Raw genomic sequence first — 25,888 nt, forward strand, 5'->3', positions numbered from 1 at the left:
AGGACTGGAATCCTAAACACACCTACCCATGAGTAAGTACTACCGAACCAACTTCTAAGTAAACATGCACAGGACTATGTTAGACTGCAAATGTTCAAAAGAGGAAAACATGCACCCACCAAAATAATTAAAGTAACAGTTTTGTGATTGTTAGTTAATCCTAGTCAAGGTATTTATTATGGTTATGTTGCAGTTCTAATGGACCAACATGGCTTTGGGCAATTAAATATACGAATTGCAGGGGACTATATAATTCGCATTAAACATTAGCTTTTTATAGCACATTAAATATTACACCAAGCAGATTTGTACATTTAAACTAAATAAATAAAAACCTGATACTGATAGCAAACATATGTTCTTTGCAGTCCTTGGGATATATCTATAGCTTTGTACTTTCTCCCTATACAGGAAGTACTTTTTCCTATACTATTAGGAAGCAACATGATAGCTCCTAAGGACTTATTTTGCAAGCCTTCTTGCCTTCCTAGCAGAAATACCAGACTATCCCCTACCAATGTAGCACTTCCTGTTACACCTACATGAATTTTTAGATACAAGTCCTCTTATAATTCCAGACAATAGAAAACGCTCAGAAAGACTACTATGCCCATCCCAAAGCTTAGAATCATAAACTATGCTTTGTTAAATGTATTTACAATGTCATGCGATGTGACTCATGATGAAACTGGACATCTGCAAAATTGGTTAAGTCTTAATTGTAATGGAAAAATACTTAATTCCAGCCTTTTGACCTGATGTTCCCAACAGTTGGCCAAGACATTTATCATCTTTCACATGCGTAGGCCAAATGTTCTTCCATATTTCTGTTTTAATAACACAGACAAAGAAAAATGGATGTAACCACTCATACAGAAGAAAACAAGAGGGACACAGAAGAGCAAATGGCAAGGAGAAATTAGAGGAATGGCAAATATGTGTATGGGAGGAACAGATGCAGGATGATATGAGAAGAGATAAACATGCAGGCTGTGTCTAAATGTAAGACTAAACCATTATTGATTGAGCCTAACTTCTCTGAGTTTTCATGGGCTCCATCTCCGCTTTCTTCCTCTGACTGGTACAGTTGTAAGGAAATGATCACAACCTTCAGCTTCCATTTTATATTAGCCTCAGTTCAGCATGTCATCCAACCACAGTTAATTTAAACAAGCCAAGTACAAAAACCAAGGTGTGAAGTCACCTTGTTTCTATTACCAGTAGCTAAGCTTAATTGCTGTTTGTTCAGGTGTGGATGAAATATGAGGCCTGTGGTTAATAAAAACAAAAACAAAACAGAAGCAAAAACCTTTTCCTGGAAGAAAGGACAGGGGAGTGGGACTGGATTATTATTATTATTATTATTATTATTATTATTATTATTATTATTACTACCCCACCTATCTGGGTTGGTAATCTCTAAACCATGGTTTCGTGTTACATCTGAACCAGCCCACAGAGTGACCCTATCATGAAAAAGTGATTATTAAATGAGGTACAGATGGGACGTTATGGGAAAAGGACTGACTATGAACACCTTGTTCAGGTACTAGAAGCTGATTCATGAGATCCTCTTGAACAGAGTTGGAAGGATCTTTCAGTTTCTCATTTTTCCAGTTTTCGGTTCTTCACATTTCTGCAGCAATTTGCAAATATTTTGGTTTTTTAAAAAAACCTAATGTAAATTTATTAGCATTTTAATGTGAATTTCTCCTAATAAACATGTTTTGGTACAGTTCTGAATAATGCATATGTTTCAGGAAGCAATTTCCTCCAATATAGTGCATTTTTGTATGTTATTTTTACTAACATATTTTTTATGCACAATGTCCCCTAATATATTCTTATTCTTATTCTTATTCTTCTTATTATTAAGCATGGCTTGGTTGGATAACTGCATCACAAACTTTGGATAAGTGCAAATTTCAAAGGATGCCGGTTCTTGCTCTGGAAAGTATGGATTTGATATATTCATCTATAATATGAACTGAACCAAATTCCTCCCTTATCCCTACTCATGAATCACCCAGTTTATATAGGGTACCTAATTTCAACAACTTATCCTTGAAAACGGCACCATGCTAGTTAGCACTATTAAAGGATAAGTGAGTCAGGGAAGCCACCGAGTAGATGTGAAGGGACAGCTGTTCAGATGGCAGCCCTATTAAAATATAAAGTGGGATGTGTGGTCTTTTGACATGAAAAGAAGAAAGGGGGGCATGCTGGAAGTGAGCCAAGCTGAGAAAATAAGTACTTAAAAAGAAATGTAATGTAATGAGGTAATGGAGGGGAGGAGGCCAAGTTGTTTTGATTCTTTGACCTATGGGTTTTTTCATGTAAAGCACGGCTGCCTTGAAGATATTGGACTACAACTCCCATTGTTCCTGAACACTGGGTATGCTGGCTGAGGCTAGTGGGAATTAATTGTAGCCCAGCAACATTTGCAGGGTCACAGGTAAGTCTCCCCTAATGTAAATGATAAATTGATGTGCATCTGCTTTATATGTGAGAAGAGGGTAGGGATGAAATATATTGCCTGCCTCTCAAGTCTTAATGTGGCCCTGAAAGCATTACACTGGATCAACAGAGTTTAGGAATTATACCTGAAAGTCTGGCAAATATAGCACCCCAAATGAATCTGCCACACAACTTAGTCTGTGATCATAAAGGTTTTTTAATATATATTTTTATTCTCTTCCACGGGTTGGATTAAAAGCCATAAAATATGGGTTGACTATCTCACCATCCCCAGTTTCTTAGGCAGTCTTCTATACAGATTAGTTACAAAGATGGATAACAATGATCCAAGCAGTATAAATGGGAAAACCTTCAAATAATAAAAGTAAAAAACGGAGGGAGAGCAGACATGAGCTTTTCTCCAGTAAAACAAAAACCCTCGTTGTAATTCATAAATAACCCAACGTTTATCATGTCGGACACATTTTCAAAAGATACAGCTACCTCACAGAAAGTGGGTGAATCAACATTTGCAGCTACACATTTGTAGAAATATAAACTTGGAATTGTGCACCCATGTATTATATAGATACTGATATTCCAATATATTTTTACTTTGTGCAAGTACAGAACTGATCTTCTAGGTTTAGTGAAGGACACCACTTCTTGAATCTCCCTTGACTTTCAAAGGTATTTACAGTCTACCTGACAGTATTTGTATTCATGGCTATGTCACAAGAGCCCATGGAGTGATGAATTGAACAACGGCATGTCTTTTATCTTGTTTTCAGGATTAGCCTCCAAGGCTTCAGTGGCACACAGCAATTGATCTTCTGCATTAGCAGTTTGGTCCGTTCTTTACTGAAGAGAGGCTTCCCTACTTTTTCATGCTAATGGACACCTCACAGGTCATGACTCACTGCGAGATTAGAAACGATGACACTAGTTAAAATGGCAAGAGAGTCTTCCTTGCGCATCAACGTGCTATGATGCAGCAACCAGACACGGATGAAGAAACACAGCACCTTTTGACTAAACTGTTATTGAATTATCTCATCAACATTTATGATTATCATGCCATCATGACACATACTAGCCTTTGCAAGAAGGCACTATATCATTTATTCTAATATCTTGATCCTAAGCATGTTTATTGGGATGCAAGTCTTACCGTTTAAGTGGAAAGTACACCAAAGCAAATGATTTCAGGTTAGTGGCAGAACTATTTGCCCTCATCCTCCAATTTGCCATTAGGAAACATCTGTTTTTCCCTACACTGGTTTTCCCTACACAAACATAGACACACTCATAGCAGGTAAGCTTAAGAGTGAATTCTGGGACAAGCTCTTAAGAACATAAGGAGAGCTCTGCAGGATCAGACCAAAGGCCCATCTAGTCAGCATCCTCTCAGTGTCCTTTGAGAAGTCCATAAACAGAACATGAGCGCAATAGCACTCTCCCTATTTTGGCTCCTCAGGAACTGCTATTCATCTTATTCTGGAATGAATACTGGAAGTTATTGGCTAGCAACCATTGTTATCTCCTATGTCTAATCTTTTGAAGCCACCTAAGTTGGTGGCCATTACTAAACCTTGCCATAGCCGTCCTCTACCCATGCCACAATATTATGTTGTTGTTGTTTTCCCGTTCAACTCATGCTCTTATCATTTCATATTTCTGAGTATTATGGATTGGGCTCCCCTGCCAATACATGCTTGGCAAACTCAACACCCAGTGTCTGCCAGGTGCATGGAGGTCAGGAAATGGAAGGTGTGCCACAGCCTTTGAAAGACTCAATTTCTACCTGAATCTCACTGGATTTCATTGTATTATAAAAATTGCATCAAGAAAATAAAAAAGCAATGATCTATGCATATCTGAATGGGACAAATGCAAAGGCAGTATAATCTTGGGTGCTAATTCAAGCATCTCATACATATCACACATTTCTTTTAGAAATTCTGGGGCTGCCGATCCTGCTAGCTCTGCTTGCCAATCCTACCCACCCACCCCACAACCCTTCACTGTAAGAAAAACAATTGGGCCAAAATTGATCAGTGGAATGTTGGGTATCTGGTGGGCGAGGCTTGTGTGTATCCTGTCAGTTAAGAGGGACCAACTGCCTCTTCTAGCTTTCTTGCCTCAGACTAGCCTCTCATGATGTTGTTTTAGTTTCTCTCAGACATTATGTTATTTTGCTACAGTTTTATTATTAAACCTTGTTTACATTTACACGAGCCACTTAATTTTCCTCAAAGAACAAGAAACTCTTCTGAAGAATGGTGGAATATCCTAAACTTGGGTGAGGGAGGGGATATTCCCCATTTGCCAGGAGGATTGATTTTGTTCATCATCATCCCCACCACCACAACATTCACCAAGCCCCTTCCCCTCACAGCTTGCTCCAAATCATCATCTTCTCCTTTTCCCTGGCAGGCAGGCTGGAAAGGAGGTCAGATCTGCACAGGGTGAGTTTTCCAAGACTCCTTGCTCTCCCCCTGTCACCACTGCTGCAGAGAGCAAGAGAAGAAAGGCGTTATTTCATTCTCCCTTCTCCCACAGCAACCATCAGCAGTAACCGGCGGGAGAGTGGGAAGGCTTAGAAAGTGTGCCCTGTACTGACCCACCCACTCGCCTCCAGTTACATCCTGATCACCTCCAAGGACACTCGCCTGCTGGGGCAGCTCCCCAGCAACAGTTCTGTTTTGTTGTGCTTTCTTTCTCCTTGGCCTCCAACGTTGCAGAGGCCAAAGAGGCAGCGTGTCAGGTGCACAGCAGCCACCGAGTAGGACAGATGATGGGGAGTTGATGCTGGCAGTCAACAAAAGAAGTTCAAAGACTCTCTCAAGGCAAATCTTAAAAAAAAAATGTAGTATAAACACCAACAGCTGGGAAACACTGGCCTGTGAGCGCTCCAATGGGAGAACAGCCTTTACCAAAGGTGCAATGAGCTTTGAAGACGCTTGAACTCAGGACAAAAGGGAGAAACATGCTAAGAGAGGCATGTTCAGCAAACCCTCACCGTGATCAACTACCACCCGGAAACCTATGTCCCCACTGTGGAAGGATGTGTGGATTCAGAAATGGCCTCCACACAGTCACTTACAGACTCACATTTAAAACCGTGTTTATGGAAGACAATCTTACTCGGCTATGAGTAATTGCAGAAGAAGAAGAAGAAGAAGAAGAAGAAGAAGAAGAAGAAGAAGAAGAAGAAGAAGCAGCCCTGCCATGGCTGCTCCTCTCTGGATTGTCTGGGCTGCAGGCTGCCACCCACCACCACCCACACTGCTTCCTCGTTCACCTCCTCGCCCGCCTGCAGTTCTGTGGTTATGCTGCCATTTGCATGACCGACAACAATCACAGACAATGATATATTAGAGAGATTGTTCCATCAAGCTCATTAGAGGCAATTTCTCAACAGCACTGTACAACATGGAGATGTGGAATTCAGTAGTACTGGAGGGAATCAGAATATATTCTAGTTCACTCTGACCTTGATTTGTTTGTTCATAGTCCACTTTTCTGAATACACGAAATGGCTAAAATAAATTTATAACCTCTGACACGTCAGTGGAAATAATATCGTATTTCATAAGGTACATTGCAAGACAAAGTGGAACTTTAAAAGTCTTTCTTCTGCATTTCTATTTCATTTTACTTTCCTTTCACATAGCTGCAGGGTAGAATTCGTAAAAAAAGACTTTTTAAAATGATGAAAGAGTACACATAAACAATAAAGCAATGTTTGCAACCACATGGACTCTTTTATAGCATCTGAGAGTTTACTATCAGACGCATAAGCAATTAAATAAGAAATTCAGCACTTCACATGGATACTCCCAACAGCTGTTCTAGAAACATTCACCGATGCACAGATATTCCCCTCTAATCCCCTAAGCCTTGCAACCACACAGAGCTTTGTAGAGTCAGCACAAATCAATGTATCTCATTTAATTAATGCTAAAGGGGGAAATAATCTCCCACTAATAAGGCAGCAGACAAGCCATCCTGGACTGGTTGACTGTGCCTGAGGTCTTAAAAAATAAACCGACATGAATTAAGAAGTGCATTATGACCTATATAAAAACGTTAAATCTCTCTGCTGCATCAGAGTGCTGACCAAGAGAAGAGTTACAAGAGAAGATGGTCATAATCCTCAATGGTCCGATTTCCGTATATAGTAGCATTCTGAAATTACAATGGCAAAAGCTGTCTGCCGTCAGTAGCATCCAGCAAACAGCAATGGCTGTGGTAATTTTCTCTGAACAGGGTTCATGTGTCATGCCGGTGCAATGGGCTGCAGAAGTACGCACTCAGATTTATTTGAGTACCACTGGTACTGGGAATACAGCAAGAATAGAGATTTTGCTGTCAAAAGTGCTACAGCCAGCACTGATAACCTGATTGTCCATTATCCATACATCAGTGTTGCTCAAACATTTCATAGAACCATAGAACTGTAGAGATGAAAAGGACCCCAAGGATCATCTAGTACGGCCCCCTACAATGCAGGAATCACACCAAGGAGTCTTCATCAGTGGTGCTTCCTCTCCACTAGACTCTGCCAACAGAGGTGAGTTTATGCTCCAATCAAACTATTGCAGCTGCCACTGACATGCACTGTGTGTGTGTAGCATTAGAATCTTAGTCTTATAGGACTAAATATGGGCACTAGGTTGATGTTGGTTTGTTTTATGATCAAGCAAAGCTTAAGGAAAGACTACATCTATTAAGGCATGCGTGCTCCCACATTTTATAAGGTTTTTAAAAAATATGGTTGGGATGGTCAAAATATATATTATATATTATTTGTATTATAAATGGCTTTTTATAGAGTTATTTGAATTATGGATTGTTGTCCTTTCAGTGCCCCAGAAAGTTTCCATGAAAGCACACCAGTGATTGAATAGTGCTTTAAAGTTCCCTACATTTTCCAGCACCATTTTGAGTTTTACCACCATTTTTGTTTCTGTGATCTTATACATTTTGCAAGGTACAATTCTGACACCTTTGTGTAGCGCTGTTGGGGTATAACTGATCCATGTCATTCATATATATATATTCAGACATCTTGTAAAAACTTTTGTTCAGGCTTTCCTTTACCCAGTTCTGGACAATTCTACACATATGAGTCCCCAGAACATATTCTGTATGTTTTTATACTGTGTGTATGTATCTTCTGTATATTGTTTTATCAGTTTCAAGTTGTGGTTTTGTATTAGTAGATTCTGTTTCTATATCATACATACGGTACACTGCTTAAGAGGTTTTTAAAATATTAAGTGGATTAAAATTGGCTGGAGGGACTAAAAAGAATGATAGTTTTGGATCAGAGTGGTTTGATTTTGTAGCGCATGGGAATAAGAAAACTAATAATGTAATGCTGCCATCTCATAAGCTACTTTGTGGAACTCATAGTTGTTTACGCTGAAGGAACCATAAGAATAATCATTATTCTTTATACTGTAATTTGTAGGGAGTAATTTGTGTGTGATTTTTGCTGTGGGTATTATTCTCTGAAACTGAAGCTTAGTTATGTTTTTAAGTTATGTTTTTAAATATAAAATCAATGCAGAAAAGAAAGAAATGCCTGTAAATAACAAATAAACAAGTTACGAACATGCTAGATATCCTAATTACCATGTACTATATACTGAAGACATTTAACATTTTCTGTGGTGTTTTCCATTCACAAATTTTGAAGATTTTATTGAGATGTACTGGCATTACGTTGGAGACCTATGAGAAATGGAGGTGAAGTGAGTTACACAGTATCATCTGGGGGAAACATCAGTTCAATACAATTAAAATATTTTCTGAATTCCAGTAGTGCCTCCCAAAAAAGTCAAATTATTAATGTTCTTTAAAAAATCCATGCCCACATTTGATTTAGATTAAAACTGAAATGCCAAATTGGGCAATGAAATGACTTAGTTTTGACATTGCTACAAAAGAAATGGATCAAGAGAAAAATGATATACAGGAGACATATTGTCCCCAGATCTCACTTTTTTCTTTTTTTCTTTTTAGAAATCTAACCACCACCACCTCCTCAAAAACCCAACACACCAGGCTTTGATAAGCGATCACAGATGGACAAATATCTAATTTTTGCTGAAGACATATAAACAGATTTGTGAGAGGTTTGTGTGTTGTCTCTCTTGTGATGCCCAAGATGACTGACAGATTTCTCTTATTTGGTCTCTTTCATTGTGCATTGAAAAAAAAAAGCGATTTTTAAAAAGTATTATTTTTGAAGCATATTGGAGATTACTTACCCCATGGGGCAAGTGGTGTTCTACTTGTTCTAAACAGGTTGCATTACCCCAAAGGTTCAGGTTTGTAGTCTGGAGGTGTTCATTGATTCATTTGTGTTACTAAGGCACAAGTAGCCTCTGTAGCTGAACAGCTTTTCACCAGCTAAGAATAGTACACTACCTACTTGCCTACCTGGAACGAGACAGCCTTGCTTCAGTAATTCATGCCCTAGTTACCTCTTGCTTAGACAACTGCAGCTCACTGTGTGGGGAGCTGCTTTTGAAAATGGTATGGAAACTTAAATTAGTTAAGAATAAAGCTCTAGGGTTCTAACATCATGCCAGTACTTTACAATCTCCACTGGCTTCCAGTCCAATTCAAGGTACTGCTTTCCTTTACTTTCCTTCACAGCTTGGGATCAAGGTACTTGAAGAATCACCTCTCTCCATGTGTGCCTATACCTGGATCTTGAAGTCTTCTTTGGAGGCCCTTCTCAAAGTGCTCCCACCAAGTATGGTGGTATGGTGACTAGGTACAGAACACAGGGCTTTTTCAGTGGTGGGGTCATTGCTGTGGAATGTGCTCCCCAGAGAAACCTGTCTGATAACCATCTTGGTGTCATTTTGACACCAGGAGAAAATATTTTATCGCTCCAGTCTTTCTAAACCGTTTTTGCTCTCTCTTACTGTTTGTATCCTATATTCCTAATTTTACTATTGTTTGTTATTGACGCTGGATTTTAAACTGTACTATTTCTTGATTAAAGCTGCCCTTAGAATTTTGTTACAGGGCAGCTTAGAAATACTGTCACGCAAGTAAGTGAGCCAACATGATGGAAAGCCGTAACAAAATAATTAGTCATAAAAAGGACACTGTCTAATTTGTCCAGGGAATGACAGGCCAAAATATTGCCACGTAAACTACCAATCCAGCATAGATATGCAACCGAAAATACAAAGACAAGTTATTGATTCCTTTCAGTTGCAAGAATGGGAGCATCTTCAGCACTGTTGAGGCTGCTTTGTATGGCACAGCCCAAAGAGATGTAACAAAGAGCCCTGGTCAATCAGGAGCTCCCTCTAGGGCAAGGGTGGGGAACTTTTTTCAGCCTGAGACACATTCCCTTCTGAGCAACTTTCTTCTAGCCACATCCAGTGGTAGATGAGACCAGAGGCAAAAGCTGGCAGAGCAATGAATGTTATTTTTACCTATATACAATAGGGTAGTTTCTGCATGCGTGCGTGCACACGCACACACCTCTATCCTCCATCCAAAGAAAAGGCACTATCAGAGTTCAAGGACACATTCTAGTCAGGCAGAAGGACACTTGGGTTATGAAGCAAAACTAGTGAGGGGTGTGGTCTTGGGAGGGTCCCCTGGGCCTTAGGTTCCCCACTCCTGTTTCACAAAATACCCAGGTCCAGCATGTGCTTTGAAACACAGAAGTACAATGTATATGTTCAATACAGGCGTACACTAAAAACTTAACACATGAAGCAGCTCGACAAGTCTTACTGGAAAAGTGATGTTGGAACAAACGTCAACCCAATGGAAAGTCAACAATCTTTGTCTATTAATGCTGCTATCCCTAATCCTGCTGCTACGTATCCTGACGGTATACAGGATTACCTCTGCTGTACTCTTGATTTATCTTTATTATCGTTATAGGTCACATCAGGCCCAAGGTCAGTGGTGTCTATGTAAGACCATGTCTCACCCAGTAATCTGTGTCTCAGGAGTTCCTAAACTTCAGAAGCGGCACCAAAAGAAAAGAAAAGAGATTAATTTCTTTACTGGATAGTGTTGTGTTCTTGTGGCAAACAGTTTGGATTCCATCCAACATAATAAGATTTCCCGTCTGACACTGCAAGATAGCAATTCCATCAGCTCCATTGCCTGCGCTTCAGCTACTCTGTACTGTTGAATAGATGGTTCCTGATTTCCCAGTGTTTTTATAGTTGCTCTTACAAATAATAATCCTTCAGAGCTACAATGATTGGCACTAGGCCCCTCTTGCTTCTGTCGGACTGAAGGTCTTTCATTATTTTGCGTTACCTATAGTCTAAGGTTTCTAGACTCACAGCTTTTTTATTTTGTGTGATTGGAAGCCTTTATATCCAGCTCCCAATTTTCCAAGGTCTTATAGCTCTCATAAGCAGATTGGTTTTTAAACAAAACACCTCACACCAATCTGTGAAAATTGTTTGGAGGCTCACAGACAATGATTTGCTATGTATAACAGCAAAGAATAGCAAGCACAGTTAATTTGTTATGCAGAGAAGCCACAACTCTCTTAAAATGTGACTCAACACACCTCAGCAGTGTAGAAGAGCTAAATGTAAGCGTCTTCGTTTGGGTACAAATTAACATGATGTGGGGTTGACTGAGGTTATGCGCCTTGACTCTGTCCCGCAATCTGCTTGTGCTTAAATATATCACTTCTGCGGAGACTATGAAAATGCATCTGCTATGCAAAACTTGTATAGCCATGATCTGGGACTTTAGAAATGGTCCCAGGGCTTTAACAGAGTTGTGGGGACACTGCCACATCTGCAGCTCCACCACACATAGCAGCTAGGAGGGAAGGTGGGGACAGTATGCAACCACAGATGGGCCAGCTCAAGAGCCAATGAACCTCAGGTTGGTTCAGCCCCACTCCATCCCCATAAAGCCTGCCCATATCTTTGGTCTACCAACTGAGCTATCTCTCAGCCTCTTAAAGGGGAAGCTAGCGGGGTGATGCTGATGTCACTCTGCAGGTGAATGCTGAGAGAAGGCCAAGAGCGACCAGCAGAACTGGCTTGAGGGACACCTCCATGCAATTCAACCCACCTCCCCCTGATCAGCAAGAAGGGGGGTTGGATTGCTGTTAGTCATGCTTAAGAGAACCACTGCAGTTCAGCTTCCTATCTTAATCCCCATAGATTGCAGTGGATCTATGAGTGTAAAGTGTAAAGATATATATAAAAGGAAAGATTTCACTTTTCATAAAACCACTGCTTATTTATCCAGAATTGCATTTATTGGTCAACTAAAAGAAGTTTAAAATAGTAAGATAAAGGCACTATTTTTTTTTTATTTTTTTTTTTTTGAGGCAAGATAAAGCCAGGCCTCAACATCTAAAAAATGATGCTGCTACCTACTGAATTTGAGGACAGGCGACAGCTGGCCTGTGTGGACATAAATAATAAAGGCAATAAGACTTCTAGCTCTTTGTCAGAATGCGAATGCCCAGTTTTCTATGATTTGCACCCGATTCGTGAACCATACCAATTTACAAATGCAATAGGAATGCATTTCCAGAGGAGTGGCCCTGTTAGTCTTTTGCGGCAAAAACAATGAAACATAATGTAAATTGAAAATACAGTGAATTTGAAAGAAACCCATGGTGTTGCATGCTCTATAGCAACTGTTTTCACCACAAGCGATGAACAAGAGCTGGAGGTTTTTTTCATGTCATCTCTGGATCTATTTTTTTACAGAAGGGAACACACACACACACACACACACACACACACACACCCCTGGAAAACGAACATAGAAAGGTAAGGAATTTTCCTGACTTGCAGAAAAAGGTTCCTTAACTTACATCGGCTTTGAATACCTTCCTAAGGAAACAACATGCTTTTCTATCTCAGTGATTTCCCCCCTCCAAATTCTGCCTATATGCTGTATCTCTGTGACATTCAAAGACAAACCAGCACCTTTAACCAACCAGAAAAAGGAGAGATTTTTAAATACCATGACTGTTGCATCGTGATGTTTCAACGAGTCTGCTGTTTTGATCATAGCAAGCCATGGCTTGGTAACGGTAGCCTTGCCCACACTCTTTGATGTCTCCTTGTACTTTCATTCCCAGCAGTACTTCTACTTTGCCCTCAGGTAAGATGCAGTCTGACCAGTTCCCTACAGGCTGGGCATTATACTTGTCACATGGACAGATCTGGGTCTCAATCAGTGGATGCAGCTGGGGATTTTTGCATTTCTCCTTCTTCTTGCTTTTTCCTGGAAGGGAGTAGAAAGAACTTCAGAAATTGCTTTCTTGGGATATCCTTTATCTGAATGTTTATTATGGTGCTTGTTATCTACAACATTGTGAAGTCTCTTATAAGTCAACGGGGTTCCCATACTGCGAATTGTCTTTGCAATTTGTGTCCCCTGTTCTGTTAATATTGATTTCCACCACTGAAAATAATCTTAGTGCTCATCCAAACTTCCACTTGACCCACCACCTCCTCCTGGGAAAACCTGCTGTTTACCACTGAATCGAGGCAAATGTCAACTGAGTTTTCTCTGGATTGCTGGTTGCTCTGATTCAGCGCTAAAGTGTGGAGTGAAGGCAAAGCCTCTCAGGCCCATGCCTAGAAAGTATGAGACAGGAGGAAAACCACTCAGACCCATGCATTCCAGACATGGGACAAGCAGAAGTGGGGATGAGCCCTTAGTGGAAACTCTCAAAATACATCACTACGTAAATCCAAATTTGAAATCCGTATCTACCTTCTTGCCATTTCAATGGGCCTCAGTGGATGCTGCCATGTTTTCCTTTGCTCAGAAATAATACAATTTTTATGAGATGTGATAAGATGCATCTCGGAAAGACAGTGGGGTCATTAAGATGTTTACCAGCATAGACAGAACAGAGACAGTCGATATAGCACCAGTAATTCTCTGTTCTGATTAAACTAGGCGCTCTTCCTATTGCTCATTAAATAATAACCAGGTCCTAAAGTGGAAGAGATCCAAATCAGATAATGTGCGGCTTTCATTGGACCAACGTTAATTTGGGTAGAAATAAGCAAGTTTTCGAGTTTCACAGAATTCCTTGTCAGGCAGACATCTTTCATTTCCTACATTTCTTTAGCCCTGCAAATTGGATTATAGGATCTAGATCATGCACATCAATCCTGTGTCTAATGATGTTGCCACCATCTTCATGACACTCACATGGAGTGTTATGACACCCACTTGGGAGTGTCTGTCTAGCAAAAGAGAGGGTCTACTTACTGACTCAAAGCCGAGACTTTCAGTTTTTTCTTTACTCAGCAATTCTGCACCCAGGATGCTAAAATCTCATTGGCTTCAATTGAATTGGAGCAGTCAAAGTGTCTACAGGACTGCAGCCCAGCTATTTAACCTTGTTTCTGAAAGTCCTTCCCCTGTCAAGAGTATATACAATTTCTTACCTAGTAAATGTGGAGTAGTTGCAGCATTCTGAAGTTGAACCGAAACCACTGTTATGAAAAATAGCCTGCAATCCATTGACACACATCTCTAATCTCCTGTCACTAGTGCTTGGAAGACTGCAAGCATTATTTCAAACTGTATTCTACAACTTCATGGCAGATGGCACATAAATTCTTTTTGGGGTAGGTGGAAAATAAAGCATTATCAATAATAAATGATAATGGAAGACCTCAATTCCTCCTAGAAAATTTTGGATTTTTTCCTCCCAGGGATAATAGAGTTGGAAGGGACTCCAAAGGTCATCTAGTACAAGGTCCTGCAATGCAGTAATATCAACTAAAGCATCAATGACTGATTACTTTTACGTAAAAATAACTTGCATAATGATGTTATGTACAACAAGAAGCAGAAGTCCATGGATGTCTATTGTCAAATGTACATATTCTTTTCATGATTTCTTGGGAGGGATATGCACATATATACGTGTGGGTGGGTAGGTGTGGGTGTTTTCCTTGATTATCTGAAATCACAGTATAGATTTGGAATATATATCCACTTCTACTAGAATATGTATGTCTAACTTTACAGATGATTCCGTATGGATCAATTAATAAAATACACTACCTTGGGCAATACAAATCAATTCAATATTCATACAAGAAAGGCTTTTCTGGTCAAGTTGTTTCCAGTGACACCTTACCCAACTAGTGTCAACAGTTTCTGCATTTCAGTCATTTTATTGATTCTACCTGCTCCCTAATTTCTCACTGCAGCAGTAGTCCTACTAGTCCCAACCATGTTTCTCTTGGTATTTTCCAACCCTTACCAATAAGAGAGCGCTTTCTTGTCCTAAATGCTCCACAATCCCCATTGCAAGAAGAGAACTTTGACCAGCTTGTGAACTGACAGTCATCTTGGCAAGGGATTTGGCAGGGTTGCGTTAAAGGTGGCAAAGAGCCTGCATGCTTAAGGCATTCGCTGATGTCAGCCTGTCCGCCATCTTGCTTGCGACAAGTAATAGCTGGAAGGAGAGAAGCAGAAAGAATTATAATGAGTTGCTAGGCCTTTTGTAAGTAAGACAATGGAGCACCCAACCACCAGAGTCACCCACATTTGATTTAGCTCAACTGGCAATAGGTTCAAGAACAGTAACATTCCGCTTGGGATCCCTGGTACCATGGGACTGTTTTCAAATTTCAGAAAATGCAAAATGCTGCACGTCTCTCATATAATTCAGACCAGCAAGTGACATTAAAAATGCAGCACAGAAATACAATACAAGCCATTCTACGAAGGAAGGAATAAATGCCATCTATTATTCTGCCCCATTTTGCTGTATAATTTAACTGCCCTATATTACTAACTTTCCCAAATAATGGGTATACTGAGATATGAATCGAGCTTTTTATAATTTTAAATATACTATAATTATATTCACAGTTGATACACACTTTGAAGAGAAATGTATTTGCTCCATAGGTAAGCAGGAAGGTATGTCTACCTGAAAATGCTTTGTAGCTTGAACATTATATTAAACCTCCATATAAAAACACAAAAGATCTTCTCTCTAGCAATAATGGCATAAGGAACTTGTAATGGAGAAAACCAATGAATATATTTTAAACACAATTTAACAGTATAATGTATCTACCGTAGGTTTAGGTTTTTAAACACAGTGTAAGTTGCTGGGGACATTTGAGTAACAAGCAACTTGTAATAATAATAATAATAATAATAATAATAACAACAACAATAGGCATACCAGTAGATTAGGGAGTGGTAACACGTGACCCTCCAAATGTTGCTGTACTACAACTCCCATCAGCCCCACCTAACATGGGCAACAGTTGGGTAGGATGGGAGTTGAAGTCCAACAACGTCTGGAGAACCATGGGTTCACCACCCCTGCCACAGTGCTGCAAATTAGGCTCCATTTTCTCTGAGATTTGCAGTCCTATACACACTTACCTGGAAGTTCCATTGAACTAACTGAGACTTACTTCTGAGTAAAGATGCATAGGCTGTACCATTTATGCAGATTATACTGCATTACTGTTTCTGACCAGCAAGTTCTATTTTGCTTATAAGGCATGCGTGGTTGTGTGTGTGTGTGTGTGTGTGTGTGTGTTATACTATACCGATGTACCTATTGACTTCAATGGGACTTATTCCCAGTTAAGTGTAATGCAGTCATAATGAAATACCTCAAAAAGAATACTTGAACGCAGCCCTAAACTACACAGTGAACTTCTACACCTTTACTTTGCTCAACAGCTATGCAGCCTGATGTTATGTATATTTATTCAGAAGTATGCCTCACAGAATTGAATAGGATTTAATCCCAAGCATGCATAGGATTGAATCAAAGGGAAAAGAAAAAAATAACTTTTTATGAGTTGTATGTTCCTGAGTTCTCAACTGCAAGTTGCATGATGAAATGCTCCAATATCAGACAACTGCTGCCTCCCTAGCAAATATTATGATTCCAACTCTTTGAAAATCTATCCTTTATTTGTAGCCCAGGATTCCAAAGGCAGGACCTATCCATGACCCTCACGGTTCCCAGAACTGTAAATACTATTTCACTGTCTCCAAACTCAGTTAATTGGTCTGAGATTAATTTTTCCTGTGTGGTTTAATAGACTCCCCATATCTGAAGAGATGAAATGTGAATTCTAAATGGTAAAATGGCAGCTATAAACTTTCTGACATACTAGCATAACCAAGGAAACAATATAATAAATGTGAACCCACAAATGTGCAAGGCTTTTTAGTGGCGCACAGAGGACTCTTTATGAACAAATATAAATGGAGGGTCATGTATAGTCTTTGCTCTTTCTACATTTATAACTGAAATATACAGTTTTGCCTCCAAGGCACAATCTATAACGGTATAGTATGGAAAGGGACCATGAGGAATTCGAAGGGCGACAACAAAATCTGTGTTGCAACCACCACATGATCCTTAGCTACAAATAGGTTCAGCCACCCAAAAAGCAGTTACAAGCCCTAGTCAAGAAAGTCTTGAAACAATTGTTGTAGAGATAAAATAAGCAGGTTCATTAAATTCATTTATTTAGGATTTATATTAGGGGTCTGCATCAACCACAAGATTCAGCGATTCATAAAACAGCCTGCCTCATTGTAAAACACTTTGTGGTCTGCCCAACTCAACTCAGGTCCAGCTCAAATCAACTTCGTTTCTCCTCCCCACATGCACTAATCCAGAAATGACTATGGTTTTTCTCCTTTTGACAGAAGTGGATCAGATCTACAAACATGGTCTTACTGACCAATGGGTCCTGGCAGTGCTATTTTTCTAGAAAAAGAGGTGCCAAAATTCACCCTTGTTCTCTTAGAATGGAGATGGTGTCTATCTGAGAGGTACCAGAACTGAGTTCCAGCAAGTTCTGGCTGAAAAAAAGCTATTGGTCGAGGAGGGTTGTTGTTTTTTATGTGGGCACCTTTATAATTTGATTTACTAGTTTATTTTTTTTTTAAAGGAAACATGTATTTCTTATTCATTCATTCATTCATTCATTCATTGAATAACTGAATGAACTTTACAGGCAAGGTCATCCCTTCTGAGGTCATGAGTTCAGGCAAATATCATAAGGCAGCTGCAGTGCTCTTCCCCTGCAAACTCAGCTGTTACTGTTTTGAGTTGTGTAGGAAAAAGAAAAAAAAGGAACCACTTTATTTCCCTTAGCGTTCTGTGGGCAATTGGTCTGAAACTTGCAGATATGAGACAAGTACCCCTGGGTAAGATCCATGCCAAATTGCAGTTAAATACATCCAGGGGAAACTGAGCTTGAACATGTTTAAAGTTTTTATATATATATAGGGATTCACTTTCCCTGTGTGACCATTTGCAAGCTTGAATTGTCAGTCACAACAGAGCCTTCTCTCTCCTCTCCCTATCCTGACATTTTTCTTAAGTTTAGACAGACATCTCAGTCGTACAGAGCTGCTCTTTCCCCCAACACGCTGGGATTGGAGACTGCTGGAAAAACTATTCCCTACCATTACAAGCTACAGTCACAAAGGAGCTCCCTCTCCTGATTCTGGCATCTTTCTTAAATTAGAGATTGGCCTTTAGTTTCTGCAAAGCTGCTTCTTCTTCCTCATACCCCACTCTTGCAAAGTTTAAAGATATAGTTTTGCTTTTCATGGACATGTGTCTACAGCTTTTTTTTAATGTCTGTATTTCTGAAGTGTAAAAGCAGAGACATCACCTTGCCAACAAAGATCCATATAGTTAAAGCTATGGTTTTCCAAGTAGTGATGTATGGAAGTGAGAGCTGGACCATAAAGAAGGCTGATCGCCGAAGAATTGATGTTTTGAATTATGGTGCTGGAGGAGACTCTTGAGGGTCCCATGGACTGCAAGAAGATCAAACCTATCCATTCTTAAGGAAATCAGCCCTGGGTGCTCACTGGAAGGACAGATCCTGAAGCTGAGACTCCAATACTTTGGCCACCTCATGAGAAGAGAAGACTCCCTGGAAAAGACCCTGATGTTGGGAAAGATGGAGGGCACAAGGAGAAGGGGACGACAGAGAACGAGATGGTTGGATACTGTTCTCAAAGCTACCAGCATGAGTTTGACCAAACTGCGTGAGGCAGTGGAAGACAGGAGTGCCTGGCGTGCTCTGGTCCATGGGGTCACGAAGAGTCGGACACGACTAAACGACTGAACAACAAACACTGAAGCACTACGCGAGTTCTGCTTTGGCCCCTAACTGCCTTGTATAAATCCTTCACCTTGTTGAAGTCCCAAATCCCTCCAAGGCACCTTGTCTTGTCTTGTCTTGTCTTGTCTTGTCTTGCTGTTTAGGATTCATTCAATTCCAGGCACACCTCAATAAATACTCTGATTTTTAAATTTAAAATGAATCAAGTTGCTTACTACTACTACTACTACTACTACTACAAAACAGTGTTTCCCAAACTTGGGTCTCCAACAGTTTTTGGACTACAACTCCCATCATCCCTAACTGGCAAAACCAGAGGTCAGGGATGGTGGGAATTATAGTCCAAAAACAGCTGGAGACCAGAGTTTGGGAAACACTGCAATAAAATCAGACATATACAATTCCATAGGCAGTTACAATACTTTTTTAAGCATAAAAAACACAACAAATGAGAGCAGTAAGACAGCAGAATAAACACCAGAACTAATCTCAGTAAAACTGCAGCCTGCATCTTAAAAGTCAGGCTAAAAGAAAAGTCTTTATATGTTGGTGAAAAATAGAGGGTAAGAGAGTCTGATGATGTTTAATAAGGAGGGAGTTGCAAAACTGTGGTACCACTGCTGAAAAGGCTATTCTCTTGTTCCTGCCTGCCTAGCACCACATTTCATTTCAGGGAATAGTAGTAGTAGTAGTAGTAGTAGTAGTAGTAGTAATATCACCAGCTCACCCTGGATTAACTGAGAGCTGGTTCCTAGGTTCTCTTTCCCTGTTCATGTCTTTAAGATGCATGTAGGAAAATGGGAAGGCGGGAGGAGGAAACTATCCATCTTTGTGATTTCAGAACAGTCAAATGTGCATGTGACACAAAGAGCACAGGGAACCATCTTTGAAAATCTCGCATCTTTTTCATATGTCATCTATAGCAACATGACTTACATGGCACCAGGCAATTGATATCTGGCCCATTTTCTACTCTGACAGCCAGCAGCCACCCAGAGCTATTTTCCTACAGTGGCAGACTTTGTGCTTTCAAATCTCAGCAGCGCCCTGTGCCATGCCAAAACTCAGCACACTTTGCCCTCGCTTTCTGTGGTTCGTCATAGCTGCAGTGCCCCCTCTTGGCACCCAGTTGTGCTCCCCTAAATCCACCTCTGTTTCTCATCATCCTGTTCTTACCTGATTCTTCTAACTGGAGATGCCAGAGATTGAACCTGGAACCATATGCATGTGGACCATCTGCTCTGCTACTGACCCACGTTCTCACACAACAAGTTTCACTGCCATCTGATTGTTTGGCAGGCAGAGAAGTGCATGAAATGCACCTTCTGAACAAGGCCACCATACAACCAGCCAGACTGCTATACCTTATGTCAGAAAATGTGCCAAGCATATCGTCCCATGGGAATCTGGCATAAAACGATCACAGAAACATGTATGCCCCTTAAGAAATCACCTTAGTGAAAAGAAAAGGGTTTGGATAAGATAGATACATTTTAATGGGCTACAGAACCCAAGTTATTAGAAGAGAAAAGGTGGTCTGGTTACGCAGCAGACCACATTCTCCCCTGAAATTCTATATTCACTGCACATCCTAATACAATTTAAGTTGCATGCTCCTTCAGCCAAGTCCACATGCTTTATTTACATGGTGAAAATGGCACCTGGGACCAGAAATCAGTCTCTTATCATGCTGTGGCAGACTAATAATTAATCACACCCACTCCCATCAAATTGATTACAGACATTAGCGGTGAGAACACCAAATGTGATTATTCTGAATTAAACACAAATAATTGTAAAATGTTTCCATAAAGAACAAGGATGCAGTTGCCAGCAAAATTTAATTTAACATGGGTTCACTTAACATACGTTTCCCTATTGAACATTTAGGGTCTCCCAGAAGAGTGGTATGAAATAAACTGCGCTTCAAATTTTGTAGACAAAAGACCTTGATATAATTAGGGCTGATAGCATAGCTTGAACTACACCACAAGGGGCCATAAGCTGATAAATTATTATTGTGGGGATAATTAAATACAAAGTCTGCTTTGTGTATGCAAATGAGGGCCATTTTGGTACTTAAAAAAAACCAAAAAACTTTAAGTGCCCAGGTCAAACACTGCCAAATCATACTGTGTCTCAAATAAGCATCTTTCTAGCTTACCATGAAATATTATATGGCTTTAACTCTTTGTGATAGGCCATGCTGTCTGATTTCAGCCATATATAAATAATTTCATTCATTACCTCTATCAATCTCTCTAATGTTCAAAGGCAATACTTTATGAGTCCATTGTTCCTTTCACTGCACACATCTACTCTTGCAAAAACATGCCAGTGATGGGAGGAGTCAGAGGCGAAAGTGGACAAAGTACTATGCAAAGTTTACCTTTGTACAATAAGTATGTTCTACACACGTTGACACATCCTTCTCTATCCTCCTTCCAAGCAGCCAAGAGATATTATCAGTGCTGTACCAACACAATTTGTTCATCTTTATCACCAGCAAACTAGAAATGCCGCAGGGGAGAGATCAAGAATGGGCCTTCACAACTCATGCACTCCCAAACTTTCAACTCTGGGTACAAGAGAGAGATGGGAACTTCACCCTTTCCTCAATAACCATTCCCCAACACTACTCCGCCAACTGCATTGTCTCCAAGCCAGGCATAGCAAACTCGGCCCTCCAGGTGTCTTGGGACTACAACTCCCATCATCCCAGACCACTGGTCCTGTTAACTAGGGATGATGGGAATTGTAGTCCCAAAACATCTGGAGGGCTGAGTTTGCCTATGCTTGCTCCAAGCTTTATTCTGGACCCATGTTTCTGTTGCAAACACAGATCTAGCCTGGATTGGGCTGCAAGGAGAGAAAGCTGGTATAGTGGAGTTATGAAGGAAAGCCATCACAAAAAACTGTATTCCTCCCCCAAAGTTGCCATTGCAAATCATGGTCCCCTGGGCTCAATTTTCATTGCAAAAGCAGGGGCCTGGCTTTAAAAACACAGGGCTGAGACAGAACATGTAGTATTGCCCCTAAGGCTTCACACTTCCTTCGAACTGACAGTTTCCCCAACCAAATAATAGCTTCTCGTCTCCGTATGTAATACTCTCCCAAGAGCAAACTGGAAATACGGTGCAGAGACAGCTGCATAGGTTTTCAGAAATATATGTTAAAATTCTAAATGTTCAGGACGAGAGTGAGGCAGACACGCACTAGCTTTTCACTGCTCCGAGAGAGTAAAAATATTTTAATTCAAGTGAAATGACCTTTTGTGCTCAAGCCTCTGTGTTGGGTCATTATGTAAGAAATGAAACAGAGGAGAGGCTCTGGCACAATTGTCATTCCTCCACCCTAGAGAGGTTCTTGACCAAAATAGCAAGGCTTTTGTAGGTCAGGCATGAAATGTTGTAGAGTCACTGTGTCAAGGGAGAACTAAGCATGCTCTACACAGCATTGTACTTCGTTTCCACTGTGATTTTTCCGACCGTCTCTTACAAGAAAACCAAACATCAGTCTATTTATTTCTTCTTCTTGAGAAGATGTGTGGCTTTAGAGATGTAAGATTTAAAAGTTAGCTAAGCCTTTTGAAAAAGGTCAGAATCCGGGTAAGAGCTCTTGCTCACGCACTTTCATTTTTAGTCCAAATTTTCACGCTGCGTTTCTTAACAGTGCTTCTTGAGCCTCCATTATCAAGGCTTTTTCCTTTTTTAAAAGAAATTTCCCTCGCCTGATTGCAGATGCACAGTGCTTTCCCACAATATGGTGATCATCTTTAAATAACAATCTTTGGCATGGGGTAAAATTTGTTTTATTTTGCTGTTTCTATGCTCAGCTATATAAATAGGAGAAGGGGGGAGGAAACAGTTGATTAAAAAATAAAATAAAGACATGCTCTTGCTGACAAAAACCCAAAGAAAATTGGCCCCAGTCTAAAGTTGTGACATGTTCATTTTACACAGACGTGATTTGCAATAAAAGCTCAATTACACAGGACAGCTAGAATCAAAGCTGCCTTGGAGGAGGACTCCTTCTGCTAAATTTCTGATACATGTTGGCACTTTTGCAGCCACACAAGCTCAGTGTGTGTTAAAAAAGCTGAAAAAATGCTAATATATTAGGCTTTAATTATAAAATCAAGGCATGGGTTTGTTCTAATAATGTCTGTGAGTTGACAAGTGCAGCCTCTTCCTTATGTGCTTTACCCATTGCTGCTCTTGTGCATCTTTTTTTCATTTCCAGTTTGTCCATGGTAAACAGCACCATAGCCAAATATACACGGCTGAGGTATGCTCATCCCATGTCACCATCAGCACTATTGCAGCTATGCTGTACACGCCCCCTCGGAGGCACCTGGTTGGGTGCTTGCCGATGGGCGTGGGCGCCAGCCAGGTGAGTGGGAGGCAGGGGGCTAACGCCCCCTGCTCGAGGCGGAGCTCGGCTCCCGCCCACAACCACTCCCCTCTCTTCCAGGAGGAGAGTCTTTAACTTGCAATGAAATTATGAGGATGATGAATTTTATTTCAATTTATATCCTGCTCTTCCTCCTAAAGGAGCTCAGGCAGGGGACAAAACAATATCAAATGTTCTAAAAACTTTATCTTAGGTCAGTGACTTCAGATGTTAATTATTTGAGTAACTCCAGTACCTTTCACACAATATCATGTTCATAACTCCAGTTCAACAGTTCTGTGAAGACAAGACACTCTGGGGTACCACCCTGGTTTTCAACAACTTCATGCTAATGCCTGATTTGTTACTGCTGTTGATTTTACAAAGTCTAAAACTCTTAGCACTTGCAGCGGACAGGGGTGTCAGGAATCCACATGAGGTTGTGATAGAGCACAATGATAATCTATTGTGATAATTAACTGTGTTAATGATTGATAGCATAAATTACAGTGACAATTTTCTAACCTCTTGCTTGTAGACCGGGACCACATGTCTCCTGAGCACCGGGGCTGCCTTGACGAACATTCCATGGTGCAAGTTGACACCTGCGCCATTTATGCGTCTTCCATCTATAGCAGAAAAATACCGTGTGAATGCAAGCCATTTGTCAGAGCAAATGTGCAAATAGCACAATATTAAGACCAATCTGTTCTCCTCCTTGCCACCTTCTCTCCCCTCAATTTTCTTCGCTCTAAAATTGCTGTTCCCTTAACTAAAAGTTGAGGGTAATCTACATATTTTTAGCTGCCGCTTGTCCTCATATCTGAAGAAATATACTTCAAAGACCATTTTCTTGCAGGTGACATTTACAACAAAATATTTGCATTACCAATGTTTATAATTCTGCTCTATGTCCTAGACTAGACAGTATTAAAGTGATGCAAACAAGGTTAGAAAGCATTCCTAGCCTCACATGTGACTAAATAATCTTCCACATATTAAAACATAAATAAATCCCTGTACAAAACGATGTGGGAAACCTTCCATGCCCCCCCCGTCCCCCGATGTCACTGAGTCACAACACCCATCAACCCCAGCAAGCGTGGCCAATGGCTAGGGATTATGGGATTTGTAGTTCAGCCTACCATATAAGCTGCTTGGTTGTAGACCAAATTTTCTACTCTCTCATATATGCTTAACAAAGCATATACTGATCAATTTTGGCTCCCAGCTGCATCTACCTGTGGGCATATGCTATGTTTAGGAAAGGGGCATAGCTCAGTAGTAGAGCATTTGCCTTTCTTACCAAAGGTGCTAGGTTCAATCTCTGGCATCTCCAGTTAAAGCTGGGAGGCAGTCCTACCTGAATCAGTATAAGACAACTTCCTACGTTCCCATATCATGGAAGCATGTAGAAATGTAACATGTAAATCAAATCTGGGACCCTAGTTCTCAGTGAGGTACTAAAGTTTACGAGGCAAATTTGCATCTAGGTTGTGCCTCTTCAGACTGTGAAGACAATCACAGCCTTCTATGTGACATATCATTTTGTTCAGGGACCTTTTTTTAATCCAGAATATTACTTTTTATAAGGAAGTGGGAATATGACTTCCCACTTGTAGTCTGAAACGTTAAGCCCGGGTTTATCACCTCCCTTAGATTTTGGAAGAAAAGAGCAATGTTTTTGTCACTGATTATGCATTATCAGTGCTATTTAAGCCACAAATTCGTGGAAAACTTTAGTAATTCTGTCGGCAGGACGAGTGCTGCATAACCCACTTTGGAATTTCAGTTGAGTTATGCAGAACTGCATCAGATAAAATATGTGCACCTAGGCTATTTTTGACGCTCTAAATTTGCTTTAGTGAAAAAGCCTTTCTACTGTGCTTCTCTATGGAGGTCATTTTAATTATAGGGTTTTGCTTTTCTAAAAGTTCTTCCACATATTGACTTGGAAAATGCAGGTCCAGTTCAATATGAATTCACTGTCACTGAATAACAAAATGGAAGGGAAGCCACAGTTAAATAACCAAAATGAAGGCTTACAGAATTATTTAGGCACCTGTTCTACTCAATAATTTATTGCCTTCTGTATATTTATTCAAATACCTATGGGTACCTGACTCATAAATATACATTTCACACGAAAGGGCTATTCATAACTATATGCTTGGTGCTGCTCAACAGCTTTAACAAAAAAAGACAGGTCATCATTCCAAGTTCCTGTATTTAAAACATGTCTGAAATTATCCGGAGTATCCACCATTTCCAACATATTTTCACATCAAATTTAGGAAATAATACATAGGGCTTTTCACAGTACAGTATCTATATAGAGAGAACCACTGTATATAGATATTGCACCGTGAAAAGTCCTTTGTATTATTTTCCATATTGGATATTTGCCGTCTTGTTCCATCAGTCATTCCAATAGACTTGAATTGTTTGGAGTGAAATGATTATGGGCATGGCTGCTATAAGTTGGTTGCTTCAGTAACAAGCACTGATGGTCTAGCTAGAAGTAGCTCAGCCTGCTCTGCAAAAAAAATAAATGTGACTTGCTTTTTATATATTTGCTCTTGAACCGAAACAAGAGTCAAGTAATTCTCTTTCGTATAGTTTGCGCTGCTAACCGAATGGGAAATAAACTACTGTTCATGTTTGGTGTATCTGCACAAAACCAAATGAAGAACTTTACTGCTGAAGTTACTGCTAGAGTAAACTGCCATAAATTTAGAATAAACCTAGGAAACAATAATGGCAAGAGAAAATAAATTATCCCCAACATTTGGAGTGTATTTTTGGCCGCCTCAAGTCCTGCAATTACATTCTCAAAGAACCTTCAAATAGATATTCTACAATCTCCTAATGGATTTTAAGTGTACCGGTATGTCTCT

General features: G+C 40.1%; 1 protein-coding gene across 4 annotated transcripts in view; it reads right to left on the reverse strand.

Annotated features, from left to right (window-relative positions):
- Positions 1–25,888, reverse strand: part of THSD7A (thrombospondin type 1 domain containing 7A) — a 221,815-nt gene that overhangs the window by 45,404 nt on the left and 150,523 nt on the right. For all 4 annotated transcript variants that reach the window (XM_080974550.1, XM_080974552.1, XM_080974549.1 and 1 more), the window contains 3 exons: positions 23,517–23,620; positions 14,732–14,926; positions 12,460–12,723 (listed from right to left, as the gene is read on the reverse strand). In XM_080974550.1, coding sequence (XP_080830676.1) covers positions 12,460–12,723; positions 14,732–14,926; positions 23,517–23,620 — 563 coding nt within the window. The remainder of the gene's footprint in view (positions 1–12,459; positions 12,724–14,731; positions 14,927–23,516; positions 23,621–25,888) is intronic.

This window comes from Podarcis pityusensis (assembly GCF_964106645.2).
Source record: "Podarcis pityusensis genome assembly, chromosome: 12".
NCBI classification, from domain to species: Eukaryota; Metazoa; Chordata; class Lepidosauria; order Squamata; family Lacertidae; genus Podarcis; species Podarcis pityusensis.